Source organism: Pseudorca crassidens, chromosome 9 (genome assembly GCF_039906515.1).
Source record: "Pseudorca crassidens isolate mPseCra1 chromosome 9, mPseCra1.hap1, whole genome shotgun sequence".
In the NCBI taxonomy this organism is placed as follows: domain Eukaryota; kingdom Metazoa; phylum Chordata; class Mammalia; order Artiodactyla; family Delphinidae; genus Pseudorca; species Pseudorca crassidens.
The window spans coordinates 22574033-22595354 of record NC_090304.1 but is presented as its reverse complement, the minus strand read 5'-3'; the positions used below and the strand labels follow the sequence as shown (position 1 = coordinate 22595354).

The following is a 21322-nucleotide window of genomic DNA, read 5'->3' as shown; positions in this document are numbered from 1 at the left end:
AGAGAGGTGTGAGAATCCTAGAATTTTATCTGAGTTACGCACACAACCTCTGATAGGCCCCCATAGAATGGGCCAGCAGAGGAAAGGGATGTTTTCCTGTGTTACTGCTTAAAAGACGCCACCTCCTTGAAACGTGTCCTATTGCAGAAGCAAGGTGGGTGATCTCAGGAGGATTTAATGATCAGGTTGGACAGGCACTGACTGACGAGCTATAGCGTCAGGCACAGGACCCTGAGGCCCCCTGCTGTTCCTAGACCATGAGGACGTCTGGCTAGATCCCACCAAAAGGCCTGGGTACTTGCGGCAGCCCCTGATTGCCAAATGGCACAGAAATACTTCACAACTGATATGGTGTCCCCACTCGTGCTGGCTAAACTTTAGCCCTGTGGCACCTGTCTCCAAGCTGTTTCATTATCCTTTGGGATTTTGCTGCCTTGGGGCTTTCCCTGTGCACAAGAGAGATTGTGGCTCACATCTAAGGTGATTGTCTACATCATTTCTGCCTCTCCGTGCCCTGCCTGCCATCTGGTCCTCCCTGTACCTCATAACCAGCTAGATCCAGCTTGGGCTGTGCCTCGTTTACCTTCAAGCCCACAGAAGTGGGAAGTTGAGTTGACAAGATGGTGCGGGGTGAGATGACGGTCTGTATAATAACAGGAAATCCTGTCATCTGGGGTGGTGTCTCACCCAGTCAGCCTGGAGGAAAAGGGGGTGAGATAGTACAGATCAGCGTGTGAGTGGTTCCTCATTTCTCCTTATTACTGCCCTTTTGGCTTCTGACTGAACTTCATGCCCCATTTCCCTTTTGGGTTGAGTCCCACATAAGCATTCACTTCCCATTACTCTCAGGTCCCCACTTCCTTCTCTTTCTAGCTCAATGGCTGATGGTGGTGACGGTGGTGATGATGATGGTGGTGACAATGGTGGTGATGGTGGTGATGATGGTGCTGGTAGTGGTGGTGATGGTGGTGATGATGGTGATGGTGGTGGTGGTGGTGATGGTGGTGGTGGTGGTGGTGATGGTGGTGGTGGTGGTGGTGATGATGGTGATGATGGTGATGGTGGTGGTGATGGTGGTGATGGTGATCATGGTGGTAGTGATGGTGGTGATGGTAGTGGTGGTGATGATGGTGATGGTGGTGGTGGTGATGATGGTGATGGTGGTGGTGGTGGTGGTGATGGTGATGGTGGTGATGATGGTGGTGATGGTGGTGGTGATGGTGGTGGTGATGGTGGTGGTGATGGTGGTGATGGTGCTGGTGGTGATGATGGTGGTGGTAGTGGTGGTGATGGTGGTGATCATGGTGGTGGTGATGGTGGTGATGGTGGTGGTGGTGATGGTGGTGGTGGTGGTGATGGTGGTGGTGGTGATGATGGTGGTGGTGGTGATGGTGGTGGTGATGGTGATGGTGGTGGTGGTGGTGATGGTGGTGATGGTGATCATGGTGGTAGTGATGGTGGTGATGGTGGTGGTGGTGATGGTGGTGGTGGTGATAGTGATGGTGGTGGTGATGATGGTGGTGGTGGTGGTGATGGTGGTGGTGGTGATCATGGTCATGATGGTGGTGATGATGGTGGTAGTGACACTTGCTGAGCCTTGCTGTATCCCGGGAGCATACCATTCAAGGATTAATTCGTTTAGCCCTTGCAATAATCCTGTGGAGTGGCTACCCTTACTATCCCCAAATTCCAGTTGAGGAAACAGTTACAAGGGACTAAACTGTACAGTTAACTTGCAAAGGTTACTGCTGACCACAGGCTTCGGACCCAGGCGGCTGCCTCCAGACCCTCACATTCAGTGAGACTTCTCTCCTCTCCATCCTGAGCTTGCTGCATGCCCTCCTCAGTAACCTCTGCCGTTCCATTTTCTTGTGTATAAAAAGCGGTTTTGTTTTACGCTTAAATGAGGAAATACATATACGTTGTTGACAATGGTGCCTGGCACTTAGTAAGTGCTTAGTAAACCTTAATTGGGAAAAAAGCTAGGCTCCATCCTAGGAGCAATTTGTTTTTTGTTTATTATTATTATTTGCTCCAATATGTAATAACTTTCCTATTTCCTGGGAAGAGACCCTAGGAAAGGATGGAAAAAGTGGAAGGAAGGCTGCCGGTTTCTGTGCCTCTGTGCCCAGGAGGAACATATGTCCTAGGTTTTGGGAATCAGGATTTCCATCTCTTCCGTATCTAGGGAACCCAAGCACGGGCTCTTCGATTCTGTTGTCTTTCTTCTGCTTTTCTGTTCTTTCTCGTGCTTTACAAGCTTAACTGGCAAATGTAGTGAGGATGGTTATAGGGTGAGTGGTCCCTCTGTGAATTTAGGTCTGTGCATCCCTAATGCCTTGATACTTTCCATTTTTTGGACGAGATGGTACCCCTGTCTCCTGGGAGAGGGGTCCCGATGGGCAGGAAGTCATTGTCTGAGCTCTTCCATCCTTCTCTCCTAGCACCTCACACCACATCTGACACAGAGTAGGTTTTCAGTAGACGTTTGTGATTCGATGAATTAACTCATGGGGTCCCGATGTTCTATCAGTCACCTGTTCCTGTTTTGGAGGGAAGCTACTGATGAGTTCCCCCTGGAGATGGTACCTCAAGGTAGAGGGGTGGAAAATCCCTTTCTCTCAGTTCAGCTAAGACCAGGGTAGAGTTTTTGAGAAGTACCCTTTCCTTGTAATCCAAGTGCAAGCAGAATAAACACAGAATATAGAAATAGATGGTGGATCTCGCACTGTGGCTCAGCGCAGACTGTCCTCAGCTTGGCTCTGTCCTCTCCTCACCCCCCCTCTCTGCATTAAGTTCTCGGGTTACCAGCCTGGGGTGGGTTTGCATTGGCAGATTCTCAGGACTTGTGGGATTCTCTGATCCCCTAGGACAGTCTGCTTCCTGATATTGTGCCCTTGATGTGGGAATGCACTCCCACAATTCCTTCTCGGCCTCAAGCCATCTGTTGGTAACCCTGATGGTGGTTATTGTTAATTCAAAAAAAATTTTTTTAATGTTTTTGAGTAGGATGTGTTCACAGTGTACTAAAAATTTATATATACAACGAGGTATGCATTGAAGAATCTCCCTGCCTTGTACTCCAGAAACCCAGCTCCTACTCCCCTGCCAAAGATACCTTTTATTACAGTAGTTTATTGGTTATTCTTCCAGAGCTTCTTTACGCATATATGAGGAATATTTGTGGAAAAGCAGCGGGGGATACTTGACACTTTATACGAGGTCCACAGACTAGGGTCTAACGAGGTGGTTTGGTGTCTCTAGCACAGCGTTTCCCAACTTCAGGGGATAAAGTTTGCTAAAGTGTTTTGTTGCCCTACTGAATTTCCAGTAACAGCTTCAACCTTCTCCAGCCTCCTACTTGGGAAGATGGAGAGGAGGAGACACAACCCAGTGCATTTACATATAATTTTGAAAATGCATGTATGTTTTGTGTGTTTAAAAATCAAGATACTGAAAAAAAAAATCAAGGTACTGTATATTTCAGTTCAAAGGGTCTCTTGGAAACCAAATCATAGTTGTGACAGAACAGCAAGTTAGAGCAGACTTGACAAGTGAGTTTGTTGCTCTCGTGTAAATAAAAAATACATATATTTTCTCTTCCCTTCTCACAAGGTAGCACATTATACACACTGTTCTGCATCTTGCTTCTTTTTGACGTAACGTAATGTAGATATTTTCATATCATTACTTAAGAGCACTTCCTTATTCCCTTTTGTTTTTTATGGCTACTTAGAACGTCATTGTACGAATGAGCCAGGTTTTTATGAGCACTTTATTGGCGCACATTTACGTTGATTCCATATTTCACCACAGCAGAAGTGCTGTACATGTATGTATTGACCTTGTCTAACTCGTAACATGTGCAGACAGAAATAAGACAGGATTTTGTAAGGAACAGGGTAGCTTACTGATTTACCCACCCAGGACAATGGAATATTGACTTAAATGATCAGCTAGTGTCTATTCTGTTCTGATAATTCTGTACGACAATACCTAGTAGAGAGGGTTTTGAACATGGAATTCTCTTACAATACCTGCTTACAGTCTATTACATTTAACATATATAAAGCAGATTGCCACACCTGTGTGTGGTTCCGCTTCAGTAAAGGACCGAGGACCACTCTTATCAGTGTGGTGGGAGCACCTCTTCCTATCCTGCCTCTTTATTCTTATCCATCACCATCTTGCTGCCCCTGGTACGGCTGCTGCTAGCTTCTGGGTCCTTTTTGCTATGCCTTTGTCTTGGCAGTTGCAACAAGTTCACTCTTTAATCTCTGCTCCTTTATCAGCTGATTTCTGCCTAAAGCTTTGTCTTCCTGTAATGCCCTGCAGAATTCTGGCCTTGGCCAGAATTGCTGCAGTCCCGGCTGTAACTTAAGGGTTCCTGTCACTGCAGTCTGCAGCCTTTCCGTCCTCCCTGATAGGTAGGGGAGGAGATCTCTTGGATTCCTCAGCTGTGTAGCATCACAGTGCTCCTGGGGTACCACCTGTCTAATCACGTCCAGCCCCAGTTCACGATTGTTACTCCTCCGCCTTGCTCCAAGTGGGTTTCCATAGCTCTTGACCCTGAAGGCTCACCTGTACTGACGACCTCTGTCTCTTTCCATTTTACCTGAAGCGTCTACATGAACACAGTGTCCTCCCAGCGTGGCTTCCTCGGGACACCAATTCCATAGCCTGCGTTTTAGTCTCAGAACCGTGTTGACCCCTTAACATTGTAAGTGCCCGAGATAATGCTTAAGAAACTGTTAGTAGTAGCCCGTTATGAGGACTTGTTTTTCCACTTTTTTTTTTTTTTTTTTTTTTTTTTTGCGGTACGCGGGCCTCTCACTGTTGTGGCCTCTCCCGTTGCGGAGCACAGGCTCCGGACGCGCAGGCTCAGCGGCCATGGCTCACGGGCCCAGCCGCTCCGCGGCATGTGGGATCTTCCCGGACCTGGACACGAACCCGCGTCCCCTGCATCGGCAGGCGGACTCTCAACCACTGCACCACCAGGGAAGCCCTGCTTTTCCACTTTTTGATGAAGCTTGGCTTCTTCACCTATGGTTTTGAGACTTCCCAGTGGCCATGAAGACTTTGTTGGGAGGTGCTTCTCTTTCCAGCAGCCAGAAGCAGCCTCCCTGCCTCTTCCTGTTTCAGGGCCTCCCTCTGGGGCTGCCCACTTGATTTCTGTGTCCCATCTGAGCGACGCCTCTGGCCTCGAAGACCAGCCGTGACCCACCTGCTCTTGGCCCAGTGACCGACGAAGGCTCCCCTGTCTCTGTCAGACCCACCCACATCTGGGTGAACCCCTGGGTTCTGTGGATGGGATGGCCTTCTGAGAGCCTGCCATTCACTTGGATCTCAAAGTGCGGTGTCCACCACAGATACGTTTTCTGTCCTGGCAAAAGGAAGGTATCTTCCTTGCTCAGCATGAGTTTTCAGCTTTCCAGGGCTCTTTCTGGTGCAGAAATTTAGATCTTGGTTGTTTCTTCTTCTTGTGACTCAGTCTTATTGTATCTATCTTCTGCACACTGTGGCATCTTGTTGTAACTTCCCGTTTATCCTACAGCGACACGTGAGAATGCATTTTTTGAGGAGTTAAAACCCGGCAGGTGTTGTCAGAAGCTTGAGTGTTTGCTCTTTAGTAACCGTGTCCGGTGGGATGCGTAAATGAAATTATTGGAAGTCCTGAAGAGTTTTTTTTTTCCTGGATCCTTGGTTTTAGCTTCCTCACCTTATTTGGATCAAATTAAAGAAAGAGCAGTAGGGATAGTCCCATGATTTATCTCAGGGAGAAGGAGGTCTGGTGCCAATACCACCATGTTTTATTTTTATTTTTTAAGCACTTAAGACTCTTTGCACTTACCTCGGGAGTGTATCGATTAACCTGCTAGCTCTCCACACCCCTCCCCACAAGAATGTAAGCTCCCTGAGAGCAGAGACCTCGCCTGTCTTGTTCACTTCTGCAAGCCTGGTGCTAGAACAACGTCTGGCTCATAGAGAGCAGCTGAATAAATGTTTGTGCTGCATAAATAAAATCCATCTGTTCTCCTTTGAAGGACTTTTAAGTCCCTTTGGGATGGGCAGTAAGGCCACTGAAACCACGGTACCAAGCTCAGTGTCTCCGATGGATTTGGAGGCGAGACGGGGTAGGGTTATGCAAAGAGATGTTGAATTTGCAGAAGGTCTGGGTTTGAATCTTCACTCTGCCACTGACTTATTTGGGAGACCTCTCTGAGCCTCAATTTCTTTATCTATACACGAGAGATAATAATTGCTCCCCAACACACACACATACTTTGCAATACTTGGGTGAAGAATGTATGAAAAATGCATTTTAAACCGTAAAGTCTGCAAATGAGGGGGAATTACAAAACCATGGCCTTTCTCTTCCTTATTTTTTGCTGCACATGAAGCCAGGTGCCCCTGCCTGCCTCCACCTCTGTTAGAATTGGGATATCCTGTGGCTGCCCTCTTGAGATGCTTTATCTGTTAAAGTGAACTAAGGAGCAGATGCTTTCTAGGAGTTCCATCTGCCCCAATTCCCTAATGACCTTGGTGGGGGTGGGGTATACTGGCACCTAGGAAAGCACACTTCCGGCTCAGGCCTGGCCTCGGCCCCTGTGCCACTGGTGAGCACGGCAATTCACCAAGCATCTGTGAACTCCAGGAGCTATAGCATCAAGGGCTGCTTGACAGTTTTTCTCTCTTTCCAGGAGGCTGCTGAAGAGTGAACTTGGATCGTTCATTACAGACTATTTTCAGGTAAGCTGTGTGGGTCTGAGCTTGTGTTATATTGTGCACGTGGGTACATGTACCTAAAGGAGTGACCGATACTGTACACCTGGACATGGCTTCAACATCCAAAATTATGTATCCCGAGTTCCTACTACATGCTGGGCATTGCAGTGCAGCCCTACTGCGTGCTGGGCACTGCAGTGCAGTGACAGTGGAGGCGTACAGGGCAAGCGTGGTCCCTGCTCTTATGGAGACTATAGCCTCAGACAGCGGTTCTCAGGCTTTTTGGTCTCAAGGACCCCGTTACGCTCTTAAAAATGATCATTTATTTGGGTTATCTCTATGTATTTTCACCATATTAGAAATTAAGCCTGAGAAAATTTACTGTGTGCCTTAATTCATTCAAATAATAAACCTACTACATGTTAGCATAAACGGCATTTTTATGAAAAATAACTTTCTGAAAATAAAAGGATAGGAGAGTGGTATTGTTTTATATGTCTGCAAATCTCTACCTGCAGACTGGATCCTCATATCTGCTTCATAGTCAGTCTATTGTGATATTGCCCATCTGGAAAATATTGCACCTAGTCTCTGGAAAATTCGACAGTACACTCAACGGAGGATGCAAGGCAAATAACAGCTTAGTGTTGTTAAGGAAATCGTTTTGACCATGTGGAAAAGGTCTGGGTGATCCCTCAGGAGACCCCAAACCACACTTGGAGAACTGCTTTCCTAGTGCCATTCCCTCCCACTCCGCGTATGGTACCTAATTGAGTGTAATGCTATGTCCCTTTAGCCAAGTTCTTTCTTGTCACTAAGCCTCTCGGTCTGTTCTGTTAAAGATAGAATTGAATCAGATAAGCTAACATCCCTCCTGCCTAGACACTGTTGTTAGGCAGCTAATGAGTTCAAGATTCCAGGTGCAGTCAGGATGGTTTCTAATCCACTGACGCGAGATGCCTTCCTGACTCCATCCAAAGACACGTGGTGGGAAGTCCCCACACAGATTTTTTTCAATAGTCAATACTATAGTACTGCAGGATCCATGGTTGGTTGAATCTGTGGATACAAAAAAACCTCAGATACGGAGGGTCAACTATAAATTATATGCAGATTCTCGACTACACGGAGGGTTGGTGCCCCTAACCCCTCGCGTTGTTCAAGGGTCAACTGTATACATATTTGTTATTCTAAAGTGTAATCCATCCCTTTTAATGGGAAGGTGACATAAAAAATCCATAATAAATTGGTTTCAGGTTGGTGATATTATTCTGTATCCCAGGTGAGCGTACTTTTAAGACAGTTTAAAGAGTTTTTAGCTTTTAAAAACAACACAGGCATCCTTCCATTTTCCTTCCATAAATCAGGAAGCTTAAACTTTTATGTGCACTTTAAAAGAATGACAGATGTCAGTTGTCTCTCTCTCACATGAACACACACACCCACACACACCAGAAAATGACCACTTGGCCACTCTATATCTGGACAAAGCAAGACCCAGCAGAAGCCTGGAATTCAATCAGGGCAAATGTCTCAGCTGCTTGAAAGAAAACCCCTGTCCAGGGAGAGACAAACAAAGATTAAAAAAGAGATAATTAGTCACAAATGTGAATCATTTCAGTTGCCCTCGACTCAAAGGTCAGTCTTGTCCTCACTCTCTTCTCTTGCTGTCTCTAGTGATTGAGTTTTAAATCCAACTACAGAGAAGTGGTTTTTCAATCCCTCCTGGTGAAACCTGCCAGCCCAGCTGCCTTCCTCATTGACATTTAAAATAGACAGGGTTCTGTGTGGTTTCAGTCAAGTTTGAAATGTCAGTCATGTCTTGGCTTTGGGGGCTACCCCTCGGATGGGTGGGGAAGGGCATTTGGGTGGGGATTTATTTATCTGGAAAGCCCTGAGGTTTTGGGGGCAGTAAGTGCTGCTTACAAAGTATGCCAGACACTTAACAGCTGGTAACCACATGTCATTTTTTATCGAGTGCTTAATCAGAGAAACTGCTTGGTGAATATCGAGTCTCTTTCTGGGGGTGTGGGGTATGAACTGGTTTTCACAGTTTTGAATCTGGGTTTTTCCTTAGTTTAAGGTGCTATACTGGAGAAAAGCCTATCCTAGACACTGTTTATTAAAATGTAGGTTTTAAGTCTCATGTAGGCACAGAGCCTTTTTAAAAATGTGTTTGGTTCTCCAGTCCCTAGAAATTACCTAGCACATAGTAGATGCTCAATAAACTTTATTGGGAGAGAGGGAGGGGTTGCCCACCACAGATACATGAGAGATTTTAGGAGTTGCACACAATGGTATTAAATAACATTCGCCTTTGTGGTAAGTGTTTCCTTTCCTTATTTTCCTTTAGCACTTGTGATCGTGCCAGGGAGAGTCTTCGTTTGTGCCATTGTGTCTGTTACACTTCTGCAAGACTTGGTGATCTCTCTTGTTTAAGGAAGAGAGAGCAGGTTTCAAAATTAGTGTCTTCAGCTAGAAGCAATGTCTAATTAGGATTACATAACATCATTTTGTTGAGATTGAGTTGATCCTTGAGTTACATTCTATTTATGGTAAATGGTGTTGCTGTGGTTTCTTTTATAAACATATTTATGTTTTTAAAAAAGTGGATTGATTGAAGAAAAATAGTATACAAAGAATAATAGTGTATGTGGCCCTGGCTGTGACCAAGTGGTGAAGGTGGTTCAAGAGAGACTCAGGTGTGGAAAGTCCTTCGCTAGGCACCCTTGAAAATGGGCTGGTTTCAAAGCCACACCAAGAAGAGGTTTTCAGATGAAGAGGGAAATCCAGGAGGCAAGGCTGATAGAGGTGACCTCAGCCTTCAGACTCAACTACCGGATGTAGTTTCAAGAGGGAAAGTCAGAATGGGCTCCAGAAAGAACATTCCTCCAGCAAGGAGGAGAGGGGAAGGTCTGGGGACAAGTGAGGAGCAGAACCAGGGGGGTGGACAGGTAAGACCCAAATGCCATGGACGTGGCTGTTGGGGAAGGTGACGAGTGGGTTCCTCCGTGTGGAGGATGAGATGGCCACCCCACCCCCACCCCGCCTGGACATCTGGACTCAGCAATGAGGTCTGTCTCCTGGGACCCAGACCCCCCACCCCAGAGACTGCTACCTGTAAAAGCCATCACCGTGGCTCCGCTTTTGAAAGTGAACATTCTCATTTTGCAGCTTTGAAGAAAGACTCACAGAAAGATTGTCTTCAGTGAAGAATAATGAAAATGACCCGAGGTGAGGGCAGGGGCAGAGCAGGCGGAAAGATGGTGCTTATCTTGTGTCTGCACACAGAGAAGACAGGCTGTTTGATTGACAAAAGCACAGATAGATTTCCATATGACAGAGGCCAGAAAAATCTTTGACATTTCCAGTATTGATTTTCCTTTTTCCTCCGTCTGTTTTGAATTGCACCCGGAAGGAAAATTGGGGTTTCCGACAGGAACTCTATATCCTAGAGACAGCTCTGCGGGGTAATTGGTTCCTTTTATCTTTGGAAATGGTTGACAGGAAATGCTCTGCATTTTTCTCTTACCTGATTAGGTGCCTTGGTGGTCCGGGGCCTGGGGATGCGAGAGGTGGCAGATCATACTTTCTGTGCTTCTGCATCTGCTGGTTGTGTTGTGTCTGTCGAAAGCTTTCCCCCAAGCCCAGACAGTTAAATTATTTTTGGTGGAACTAGAGTTTCGCTTGATACAGAGACTCAGTTTGTAGTCAGTGGCTTTGAATAAGATAGTACCTAAGAAAAGGAGAAATTTGGCTGCCATACTTGTCAGTAGGGCACGGATGATGTAAATGTTTGATGTAAAGGTTTCCATCTACTGCTCGTATCTGTGGCAGTCACAAGAGACCACTTTCCCCTTAGCTCATCATTATCAGAGAAGATTCATTAAGGGTGTGTGGCATGTGGCAGGGAGCTGAAGGAGGGACCCACAGAAGCATCCTGGTCACCATGGAGTTTGAAACTGAAGTGCAGGGAGGTAGATGCATCCGTATAGGGGACACACGGCATCGTGTTAACTGAAACCCCGAGTGGATGGTAAAGGCTTAAAAACAGGCCCAGTATAATCTTTACTATTCTTTAAGATTATCAATCTTTATTATTAATAATAATCTTATTATTTAAGACTAATAATAATCTTAAAGATTATTTTAATAATCTTTAAGATTATTAAATAATAATCTTCTTTAATCCACATGGGAAGGCTTCTAAAACAAACGGGATTCCCAAAAGGGGAAAAGAGATAATTAGGTGGGCAGAAGGTAGTAAGGCACAATTCCCATATACTCTGCTTTGAAGGTAAAATTGGGGCCAGTATACAGAGGGACTTGGAACAAGAGGAGCTGGGCTCCAGTGAGAGGACAAGCAAGAGGGGAGAGGATGATGTCTTTAGGTGAGAAGGTCGTTAGAAGTTGCATCTTGCATTTGGCCAGTACTTGGAAGAGAGGCCTTGGGGAGTCTGTGAACATTGGGATGGCTTAAAGCTCCCCTTGGCTGTTGAGAGGGGAGAGAAAAGGCGCTAGTCTGGGGGCTGCCAGGAGGACCCCTGGATGCTTCAGGCTGCCCTCCTCGGCAATTACTTGAATTTTATGCAATTATTTGAATATTTTTATTGGACTTTCCTGCAATTTTATGAAGAAAAATGGAAAAATGAGTCTTGAAATTGATAACCACTGATCTTAATATAATTGAGAGAAGGGTGGAGATCAATGGGTATATGCGGAAATGGCAACTCTTTGGCCTCATTGTACTGAGGTTATTACACATTCCGTTGTTAAGGAGGGAACATGTAGGTACAACATGCTGCAAACATATCGCCTGAAGACTAGCTCTGAAAATGAGGTGTAGTTAGGGATTTTATCGTCCTTTTTGGCTCTGTGGGAACAGAGCTCCCCCTGATATCAGGTAAGTGTCTGGGTCCACATGGGTATGTGTTCTCAGGAACCCATAATGGATGAAATTGGGTGACTTCCAAGTAGACTAGGCCGGAAATGGCAGGAGACAGGTTTAGGGAACCATTGGGGGAAGGGATGGAAGGCAGGGGTAGATGCTGGAAGAGTGGACACATCCAAATACGTGGAAACATCCAGCAACTCGGTGGCCATAAGAAGTAAGGACGGAGGTAGGAGGTCTGAGAAATATTTGTTAGACTTGGAAAGCAACGGGCGACCTTTCTTGGAGGCTGTCTCACAGCTCTAAGGAAGACTAACATAGCCGCCATGGTAACAACAGCTAATATTTTCAAGCATTTATGTGCCAGGCGTTGTTCAACAGTTCTGAGCGGTTGGTTCCCAAAGTGTGGTCCCTGGACCTGCGTCTTCAGCATCACCTGAGAATGTGTCAGAAAAGCAAATTCTCAGGCCCCACCTCAGATGAACGGAGTCAGAAGCTGAGGGGACTGCGGCCCAGCCGCCTGTGTTTTAGCAAGTCCTCTGAGATTCTCATGTGCGCTCAAGTCTGAGAACTGCTCTAAGCATCCTTCCTGTCATGTATTCCTCCTGACAGCTGATGAGGAAAATTTCATTATTACCGTTTAGTATATACGGCAGCTGAACCTGGGTAAAGGAAGGTTATCCACAGTCATACAGCTAGTAAAAGGTAGAGCGGAGATCAAACCCAGGCCATCTGGCCACAGAAGAAAATCTTTTGGATTATACTTTAAATGTTAAAAATGCCTGGAAGATATCCCCTGAAAACCCCAGAGAAGAGAAGTTTCAGTGCTTTTAAATTTAATTTTACTTTATTTTTTTAGGATCCAGCAAAACAGACGTGGGACCATTTTCCTGCTTCCTTGTAAAATAACTTTGAAAAAAGCCCAAATTCACCCTTTTAGTGAATTTTACCCTTTTACCAGCGAAATGTGCTAAATGAAGATTAAACTTGTACCAAGTTTCAAATTTTCTTCATTCCCCATCTGGGGCTTTCTCTCTGGTCTCATCACACCCACACACACAGCCCCAGGACTGGTTTATTAAGAACTCTCTGGTCCTGGGGGTGAGTTGTGTTTATAAGACTTTTTGTTGCTTATCTAGGAAGGCATCCAGGTTCACAGGAAATGTAGACATCCTAAGAGATGATGGCTGTACTTTCAAAGTTACAGAAGAGAAAAAAAATGGAGGTGGCCCATGATTTCCATCACTGGCTTGGTGCCAACAACAGCAACTTTTGCAGACATTGCTATCCCTGGAAACAAATGCCTAGAATGGAATGATTGGTGAATACAAGTTCGCAGTAGGCAGAGTGACATGCTGCCAGACGCCTCTGGGATGGGAAAGAATGTCTCATTTGGGAATAGCATCCACCTGGGAGCCAGGTGGATGCCTTGCCAGACATCACATATGGTAGTGGAGAGGGAGACCCCAGGACAGTACTTTTGGAGAGGCGGAAGTTGAGAAGCTAGTAGCAGGATTGGGCAGCAGCAATGACCCAGCTGGATGGAAGCTTTGGCGGAACCCAGTTACATGGCCTGAAATTGCCAAGCCAGCTGCCCCCAGTATCTGAACCGAGTGGATCTCATCTACTTTCCCTTGTGGGCAAGGGCATTGAAAACCTCTCCAGCTGAGAGGGCAGAAGAGTGTGATGCCTAAAAGCACCAGCCTTTCTTCCAGGAAGGTCTGGATCCCAGTCCTTGCTAGAACACTTACTGGCTGTGTGACTGTAGGCATGTTACTTAACCTCTCTGAACCTCAGTCTTCTTAGTGGTAATCTAGTTGTAATCGTAGTACCTACCTCAAAAGGTTGATGCAGTGACTAGATGAGATGACGTATATCAAGTGCGTTGTACAAAAAGTGAGCAGTGAATGAATGATAGCTGTTCACCTTAGTATTTTTTTAATCATTGTTGAAGTAAACCAGAGTAATATCCTGGGGGAAAGATTGGGACTTTGGATTCCAGCCAACCTGGGTGCAAATTCTGGTCTCACATTTGCTAGTTGCTTCTGTGAACCTCTGTTTCTTCATCTATATAAAGGGGATAAGTTTGTGGCAAAGGTAGAGTGAGGTAATGCATGAGAAGGGTATAATACAGTGCCTGACAAAGAATAAAACGATAAAAAAACTCCACCGTCATTCTTTGTGTTCTCATTATTATCATCACTGCTAAAGCATTAGAAGCAACAGGTGGCTGGCAGCCTTAAGCATTTACAGAATTCCTACCTTGTGTGGGAATAGCATCATTCTCCTCACCCCCTAGCTTGTTGGTTCCCCCTTTTCCTGAGTCCTTCTGGCCGGGTCGAGGAGGAGCCTGCTTGACTGAAGATGCATGTGGTTGACATTGACAAGCTCTGCACTACAGCAGCCCACCCTCTCCTCTGCCGTCCTCGCCTCGTCCTGCCCACCCTCCGTGATTACCCAGGATGAGCTCGGTCCTTCCAACCCACTGAAGGCTCCATGGTTTTGGATGCCTTTCCACAGACATCCTTGTTTTTTGCATTTTTCCTTTGAGCCTTGTTCTTCTGTTGGCAGCCCGTTTTTGATGTCTTAATAAAAACAGATAGGTCAGCTGTTTTTGACTTCCGGATCCTCTGCCACTTCCTTAGAGTGCTGTGTATTCCCCGTCCAAGTTCATTTATGGGGGCTGCATGAAGTGACAATGGGCCCATTTCCTAGGTGGCTGCTATTGAATGTAACTAGTAATGTTAGCTAGTTACGTTAACGAGTAACGTTAACGTGTAATGTTCTTTGGCTTGAAGCCTTTGGGCTGGGGAGGTGATGCGGTTGGTACCATCAGGCAGGGAGTGGGACGAGAGAAAAGTCAGGATCTTCTCCAGCTCGGTTCCCATACATTTTCTCAGCACCTTCTACAGTCAGGCATTTGTCTGGGGCTGGGAATACTGGCAGGTGAGGCCAGTGGGGACAGACACTTCGAAAGACAAACAATGCAAGATAGCTGTCTAAATCCAGGCTGGTTTTCTTTTCTTTTTTCTTTCTTTCTTTTAGGTCTCAGCAGCCTTAAGCCCCACAGATGTCCAGTTGGTGTGTCCTTAGGTGAAGTGACCAGCAGACAGGGTGGGCTTCGTAATTTGCAGGGCCCAGTGCAGGATGCAAATGTGGCTCCCACCAGGGTGAGGAAGGTACTCCCCTTCCCATGGACCTGTGGCCACAACGCGTCATGGACAGGGGGCCCCCAAGAGATTGTAACCTTGTTCTCGGCACATGCTCTCGGTACATAGCTCAGGGGTGGTCGAGAGGCCCCCAGCTGAGTCATCAGCACTCAAGCCAGAGCTCTGCCAGCCCAGGGCAGGGAGGGGGGGCTGCCACCAGGCCTCTCCCCAAGATGCCACAGAGCACCAGGGCCTGGGCCCCTGCCGACGCAACCCTGTCACCACCTTGGGAATAGAAGGATGGCAGTGGTGGGGCAGGGCAGGGGAGGCCAGCAGGGTGGAGAGCAGCAATGGGGGTGCGGAGCAGGGGCCTGATAATCCCTCCTGGGGTGACTGTAGAAGGCAGGACCATGAGTGAGCTGAGGCTGGGCCCCTGCGCCGTGTTCCGTTTCCCCAGCAGGCTTCACTTACAAAACACAGATTCAAAGCTAAGACTATTAAGAAGTGAAGATGCACCTGCAGAGCATTAAACCCCAAGCATGAGGCCCTTCAGAGCACCGGGCCCTCAGGATTACAGGGCCCTTGGGGGCATAGGGGGCCCGTGTGACTACAGATTCCCAGGGGAGAAAATGATTGGCTCAGTTTGAGACCCAGGTGGGGTGGAGGGCAGGCACCAAGCCAATCAGCTAAGCTGAAGATGCAGGCTAGATTCAAATGGTTCGAGCATGCGAGATAGGGAAGCGGGGCTTAGAGCCAGGCTGGCCCAGAAGATCCTAACTCACTTAGCACATGCCAAATAAAAGATGGAGACCGTGCTTCTAGCTGCAGTTTATTCAACTGTAAAATGAGAGCAAAATCTACAAAGCGTAGGGGTATAAACATTTTCAAGATGCTTTTGAAAGGTGCTTTAGCTTCCTGGAAAATATGTCCACCTAAAAATTATGGAAACTGTATGTGACCTGTTGATTTGGACCACAGGGCTGGGGAGAGGGGAGAATGACTAGATGATTTTTAAGGCCCCTTTTAAGTTTCTGTTACTGTTATTTTGGTCTAAGCTACAGAATTTCTATGCCGTGTATCATGAGAAATTTTAAAATGAATGTTTTCCATTTCTCCATAGTACACAAATAACTTCTTCTCCTTGAAAAAAATTTCTTTTTTTGCCCCAAATGTCTCCTTGAAGGGGGAAGACATAGAAAAGAGGAGGAAGGAGAACCTAGGCCACTTTTTAAAGTTTATGTCGTAAGATGCAAAGTAGTTTTTATCAAATGAAAATAAATACCATTTTTAAAATAAGAGCAAGGTGTACAAATGCATAGGGGTGTTAGAATTTTAAGGACCTGTCACTCCTGTCAGAGACTCACTGTCTCTCCTCTTACAAATATTCTCTTATCTTGATTTCTTAAAACCAAAGAATGGTCTGTAACATCAAAACAGGCAATATATACTCAATATTTATTAGCTTCTCCTATGATCTAGGCACTGTTCTCAGAGCCAGGGGGACTAAATTAAGTGGTCCTCACTCCTAAGGACCTAAAATCCTAACACATAGGATATAGGGTTTGAATTAATTTCCGTTATTAACTAATGATATAACCTGGACTAGGCTTTTATTTCTCTCAGTGCCTTGGTTAGCCCCCCCTACCTTTAAAATGTAGATAATTACAGTGATGGAACAAAATTATGCGTCGTAGGGAGGAGTCTCTCTTATATTTGTAGGTGCATCTCAGAAACATGAAATTAAGGAGGGTTTGTAGGTGTTCTGGAAGAAGGCTGAGGTGTCCGTGTTGGCAGTAGAGGCGGTGACAGAGAACAATGCATGAGGAGTCCTTGCACGGAGTGCCAAGGGGACTCCCTGAGGCCCTCGTCTGGGCCAGTGAAAGGGACCCGGGCAGACACTTCAGACCTCAATTGGGATCTTTGCTCAGAACCATTCAGGGGGAGTGACTGCCATCTGGAAACACCTCCACCGTCCATTCCTGCCCAGCTCGGTGGCACAAAGTCCTGATTTGGATTGTTTCAGTTTGGTGCTGTGGTGTTTTCTTGCTGCTGGGATTCGTGTGCTCGGCTAGAAGGTAGAGAACACAGAGTTTCACCTTAAGTACCTGTCTGTTCCATGATTCCTAGTAAAGGAATTGATTTTTTTTTTTCCCCTTTAACAGAGTTGGTAGACTCCTATAGGATGTCACTCTAACTTTGAGTTGGGGTTCCATCTTGAAACTGAAGGGTGGCCAATTACTTTTTAAATTAGGTTATAGCTTGTGAATTTTCATAGGATCTATTATCTCTGGTGTATATGTATTAGTCACAGGAATGTGATAGTACCTTTGATCAAATACTTTAATATATTTGATGTAAGTCCATTCATTACTGACTCTCTTTACCTCCCACTCCTTTTGTGAAGATAGCTGGGCTAAAAGAGCAACTCTTGTCATCACTACCCAATTCCACTGATTACTGGGAACATAAAACACCGTGTGTGTTTTTGTGTGTGTGTGTGTGTATTTATAATGGTTAATTATTATAAGAACTTTATGATAATTGCCGTTGTGACGCCGTGTTGTAGATGAGGGACTCAAGACTCAGGGAAATGAAGTCCAAGGTCACACAGCTAGAAAGTCGCTGAGCTGGGACTTGAACCCCTGTCTGATGTCCAGGTTCTTTCTTCTCTGCCATGTATGCTCTCATCATCACCGTAACAGGGTTTAGGGTTTTATAAAGGAGAGTACTAAGAAACGCATTAGGTTTGGGGTAGGATATATACCACTGTGTACCCCCTACCCTATAAGCATAGGCCTTTGCTAATCTAAAGATGTGTAGTGAGTGGGGAGGCATCCTTACTCTCTGAGCTTCTGTGACCTTTGGAGGGGCTGCCCACGTCGTGTGGGACCAGCTGTAGCCTTCTGAGGGAAGGAGGGGTCTGGGTGGGAAGACTTGCTGGAAGGCAGCAAAGCAGAGTGGGCAGAACATGCCTTGTGCAGATAGGAAGACCAGCTCTGCGTCCTGTGCTCCAGCCTCTCCCCCGACCATCAGTGAAGTCAGGGTAATGGCACCAACTTGACCGGACTGTTGGGAGGGTCAGAATTAGATGAGCTGAAGAATATAAACGCTCTGATACGTGCAAAACACTCAGCAATTGTTAGTTGTAATTGCAAAGGGACTTCCTCTTTCCACAACTTTCCCACGCACACGCTCATTGACGGACCCACACTCACTGCTGCTTAAAATCTTGTGGGCAGTCTCTTTCATGCTAGCGTGAGAGGTTTAGCATTTTTATAAAAAATCATTTTTATAAAACAAATCCATTATTTCTGCATGGTTTCCCATTGCCTCCGTGCTCCCTTTTCTGAGTTTTACTCGAAGGGCTTGAAGGACATTGGGTGTCTGCCCTAGTCCTTCCAGAGAATTCAGCCAAGCTTGGGGCAGCCCATTCCCTGGTCGGAGGGACGGGGATGGCACTTGGGTTTGGCTCTCGTCTCCTTCCTTTGCTTTGGGCTGTCTCACTGATGCCTCCGGAAGCCTCGGCCTTCCTAGAGGATAGAAGGCTTTTTCAGCCTGGAGGCTTGAGCAGCGCCCGAGTGCCTGGAACCCTGTGCCCTCGCCCACTGGGAGTGGATCTGGGTTTGTCACGCGGTGAAGTAGCCCAACTCTTGTGTCCTTTGTTCTCTTTCGGCAGAACCAGCTTCTAGCAAAAGGACTGCTGTTTGTGGAGGAGAAGATTAAGCTGTGTGAAGGCAAGTACAAGGCGGCCCCCGTCCAGCGGGCCCCTGACTCAGCCTTTGATGCTCGGATAGCTGGAACGCTTCTGTCCAAGAGAGGCGCGTGCCTCACCCCGGCCGCCCCTTCTCCAGCTAGGGGGCAGCATTTCCGCCCGAGTTCGCCACTCCCAGCAATGCAAGTCAGACTGTGTTTTGGGAACTGAGGGGGAATTAGGGTGGCCTCTTTGGAGACCCCCGTTAAGGGGGGTTTTCATGGGATGCATGCTGGTGGTCTCCTTTGAAGGGACAACTTATACTGCAGATCCTGCCACACTGTTCCCTCTGGTTTGATCCAGGCTATTTCCTATTGGCCTTTGTATAATACTGTTTCTTGAGGTGGTGCATGTCAGGAGGCCAACCCACTTGAGGGACAGGAGGCTAAGCAGGCACCTACTCAATGGGGGGTGATTTACTAGACATAGAAAAGGGCTCCCCTGGTGGCGCAGTGGTTGAGAGTCCGCCTGCCGATGCAGGGAACGCGGGTTCGTGCCCCGGTCCGGGAAGATCCCACATGCCGCGGAGCGGCTGGGCCCGTGAGCCATGGCCACTGAGCCTGCGCATCCGGAGCCTGTGCTCCGCAACGGGAGAGGCCACAGCAGTGAGAGGCCCGCGTACCACAAAAAAAAAAAAAAAAAAAAAGTGTTAGAGTCAAGCTGGCAGGATAGAAAGGCACTGAATGGATCTGGGAGGTGGTCAAAGGCAAGAGTCGGCCGACCCCATGGCTCCACCAACGGCTAATCTCAGCTCCCACCGATGTGGATCCTGGTGCAGCTCACCATCTACTTCTTGGGTAACTTTTGGCAAGTTTCTCGTTTCTTTGAGCCTTGGTTTTTTAAAATAATTTTTAAAATGATAAAATGGGACTAGGGATCGTAGGGAGTATAAGAAGTATAACTGACATAGCTCCATACCTGGCACATAGTAGGTAAGCAAACTGGTTCCTTCCTTTTTTCTTTTTTTTTTTCCTATTCCAGCCTAGAGACCTCCATCTGTAGGTCAAGTTTACTTCTAGATTCAGACTTATCAGGCAGTAGGTCATTCCTTTTTTCTTCCCCTTCCCTGGGAGAGACACTTGTGTCCAGTGAAGTGTCTCCTGGAAAGACAAAGTAGGAAGAAACATGAGAAATGGACACTGCAAGGTCCCAGTGCCCAGCACACAGTGAGTGCTCACCAAACCTTTGGAAAATGAGAGGTTTGAAATTAACCTCTGTCTATTCAAGAACTGACTGAGCCTGCAGCCTTGTTTCCCTCCAATGCAACTACGCTGAGATTTTTTCAACCTTAGAGATACCCAGTAACCCGAGGCCTTATTTTTGAGTGACCGGCTTTGACAAGAGCTTCGTGGCCCTTTTGCGTGTTGGAGTTAGGCTAGTACACCAGTGTGAAAGGTGGCTGCCTGCCCGGTAGTAAGTCGTTTGGAGTTATTCCGTGCTCCTGGAAATGCGGAAGGCCAGCATTATGAAAGAGATGCTGAGCAAAACCAGAGTGTCAAGGACCCTTAAAAGGGAAAGTTGACTGTGTGTCATCCAAGTGACACTTAACATAGCTACGTTCAGAGTGAAAACTCAGGCACAGAGCTAGACGGGATAAACAAAGGGCATCCAAGTTTCTGTGTTTCTGCCCCAAAGCATGACTAGAGAGCAGTGGGCCGGGATATTCTTGCTGGGTCCCTTCTTGTCCTGGGGTCTGGGTGGCAAGGTTCTTTCTGCACAGTGAAGGGGCAGGTGGGAACCTATAAGGGTCTTTCACATCTTTAACCAGAACATCTCTACTTTTTCATTTTGTGTGTTACAACTCCAAGAAAGATTTTATTTGGATAAAAGGATTCTTTTGCTATAAAATAGAGTTTTGATCCATCTTATCACTGAACAACCTTTCCTTTATTGACCTGGCTTGTACACATCCACTCTACCTGACGGCTGCGGAAGGGACAGAGGTAGCCCCTCATTATGTGGTACTCTTTTGTGGACAGAATATAATCTTTTCTAGAGCTTTAGTGACCTTGGCTTTAAAGAAGTTTCTCATACCTCTTCTATACCTCTGGTGATCTAAACTTCTATGGCAACTAGAGGACAGTTTTTATAGGACAGTCATCTAGAACCTCCCATCCAAACCCATTTCATCTTTGCAGGGGGCTAAGGCCTTGACTTGTGGGCTGCTCTTGGAGATGGGGTCACCTCCTTCCTTTAAGTCTTTCTTCCCAGGGCTACCCTGTTTTGTTAGCCTGTGTCTCTCTGATGTTCTTCTCTGAACACTTTCCAAAACCTTCACTCCTCTCTGAGATTTGCAGCAGGTTCCCAGGAGAGGCGCCTTCCTGCTGCCAGGTTGAAGGATGACTTCATTGCTGATGAGTATTCCATCTTGGAGGTGAAGGGGAGTAAGTAGGCACCAGCACTGAACAGCAGGCTTCTCTGTCACTTCCTTCCAGTCGGGAGGGCCTCTGCTTGTCTTTCTGATGGAAGACTTAGGATAAGGGCCATCAATAAAGGAGCTGGCATAGCCTTTTCTCCTTTGAGATACACTCTCCAGGTGTTGGAATTCACCTTGGTTTTAGGCATCAGGATGCCCTAACATTTCAGACCATCCTCTTGACTTCCTGACCTCTTCCCTGCAGTGAACTAGCCTACCTTTGAAAAGAGAATGGTGATTGATACATTCATTCAAACATTTATTGATTATCTGCTTTTTTTTTTTTTTTTTTTGGCTGCGTTGGGTCTTCGTCACTGTGCGCGGGCTTTCTCTAGTTGCGGCGAGCGGGGGCTACTCTTTGTTGTGGTGCGTGGGCTTCTCATTGCAGT

At 46.6% G+C, this 21322-nt stretch overlaps 1 protein-coding gene across 6 annotated transcripts in view; it reads left to right on the top strand.

Moving 5' to 3' along the window:
- The window catches only part of PRR5L (proline rich 5 like), a 74313-nt gene that overhangs the window by 29576 nt on the left and 23415 nt on the right, over positions 1-21322 (top strand). For 4 of the 6 annotated variants that reach the window (XM_067749370.1, XM_067749371.1, XM_067749372.1 and 1 more), the window contains 3 exons: positions 6702-6750; positions 18443-18492; positions 20807-20901. In XM_067749370.1, coding sequence (XP_067605471.1) covers positions 6702-6750; positions 18443-18492; positions 20807-20901 — 194 coding nt within the window. Of the gene's footprint in view, positions 1-6701; positions 6751-18442; positions 18501-20806; positions 20902-21322 lie in introns of all 6 variants that reach the window. The other 2 variants (XM_067749374.1, XM_067749376.1) reach the window with 1 other exon arrangement.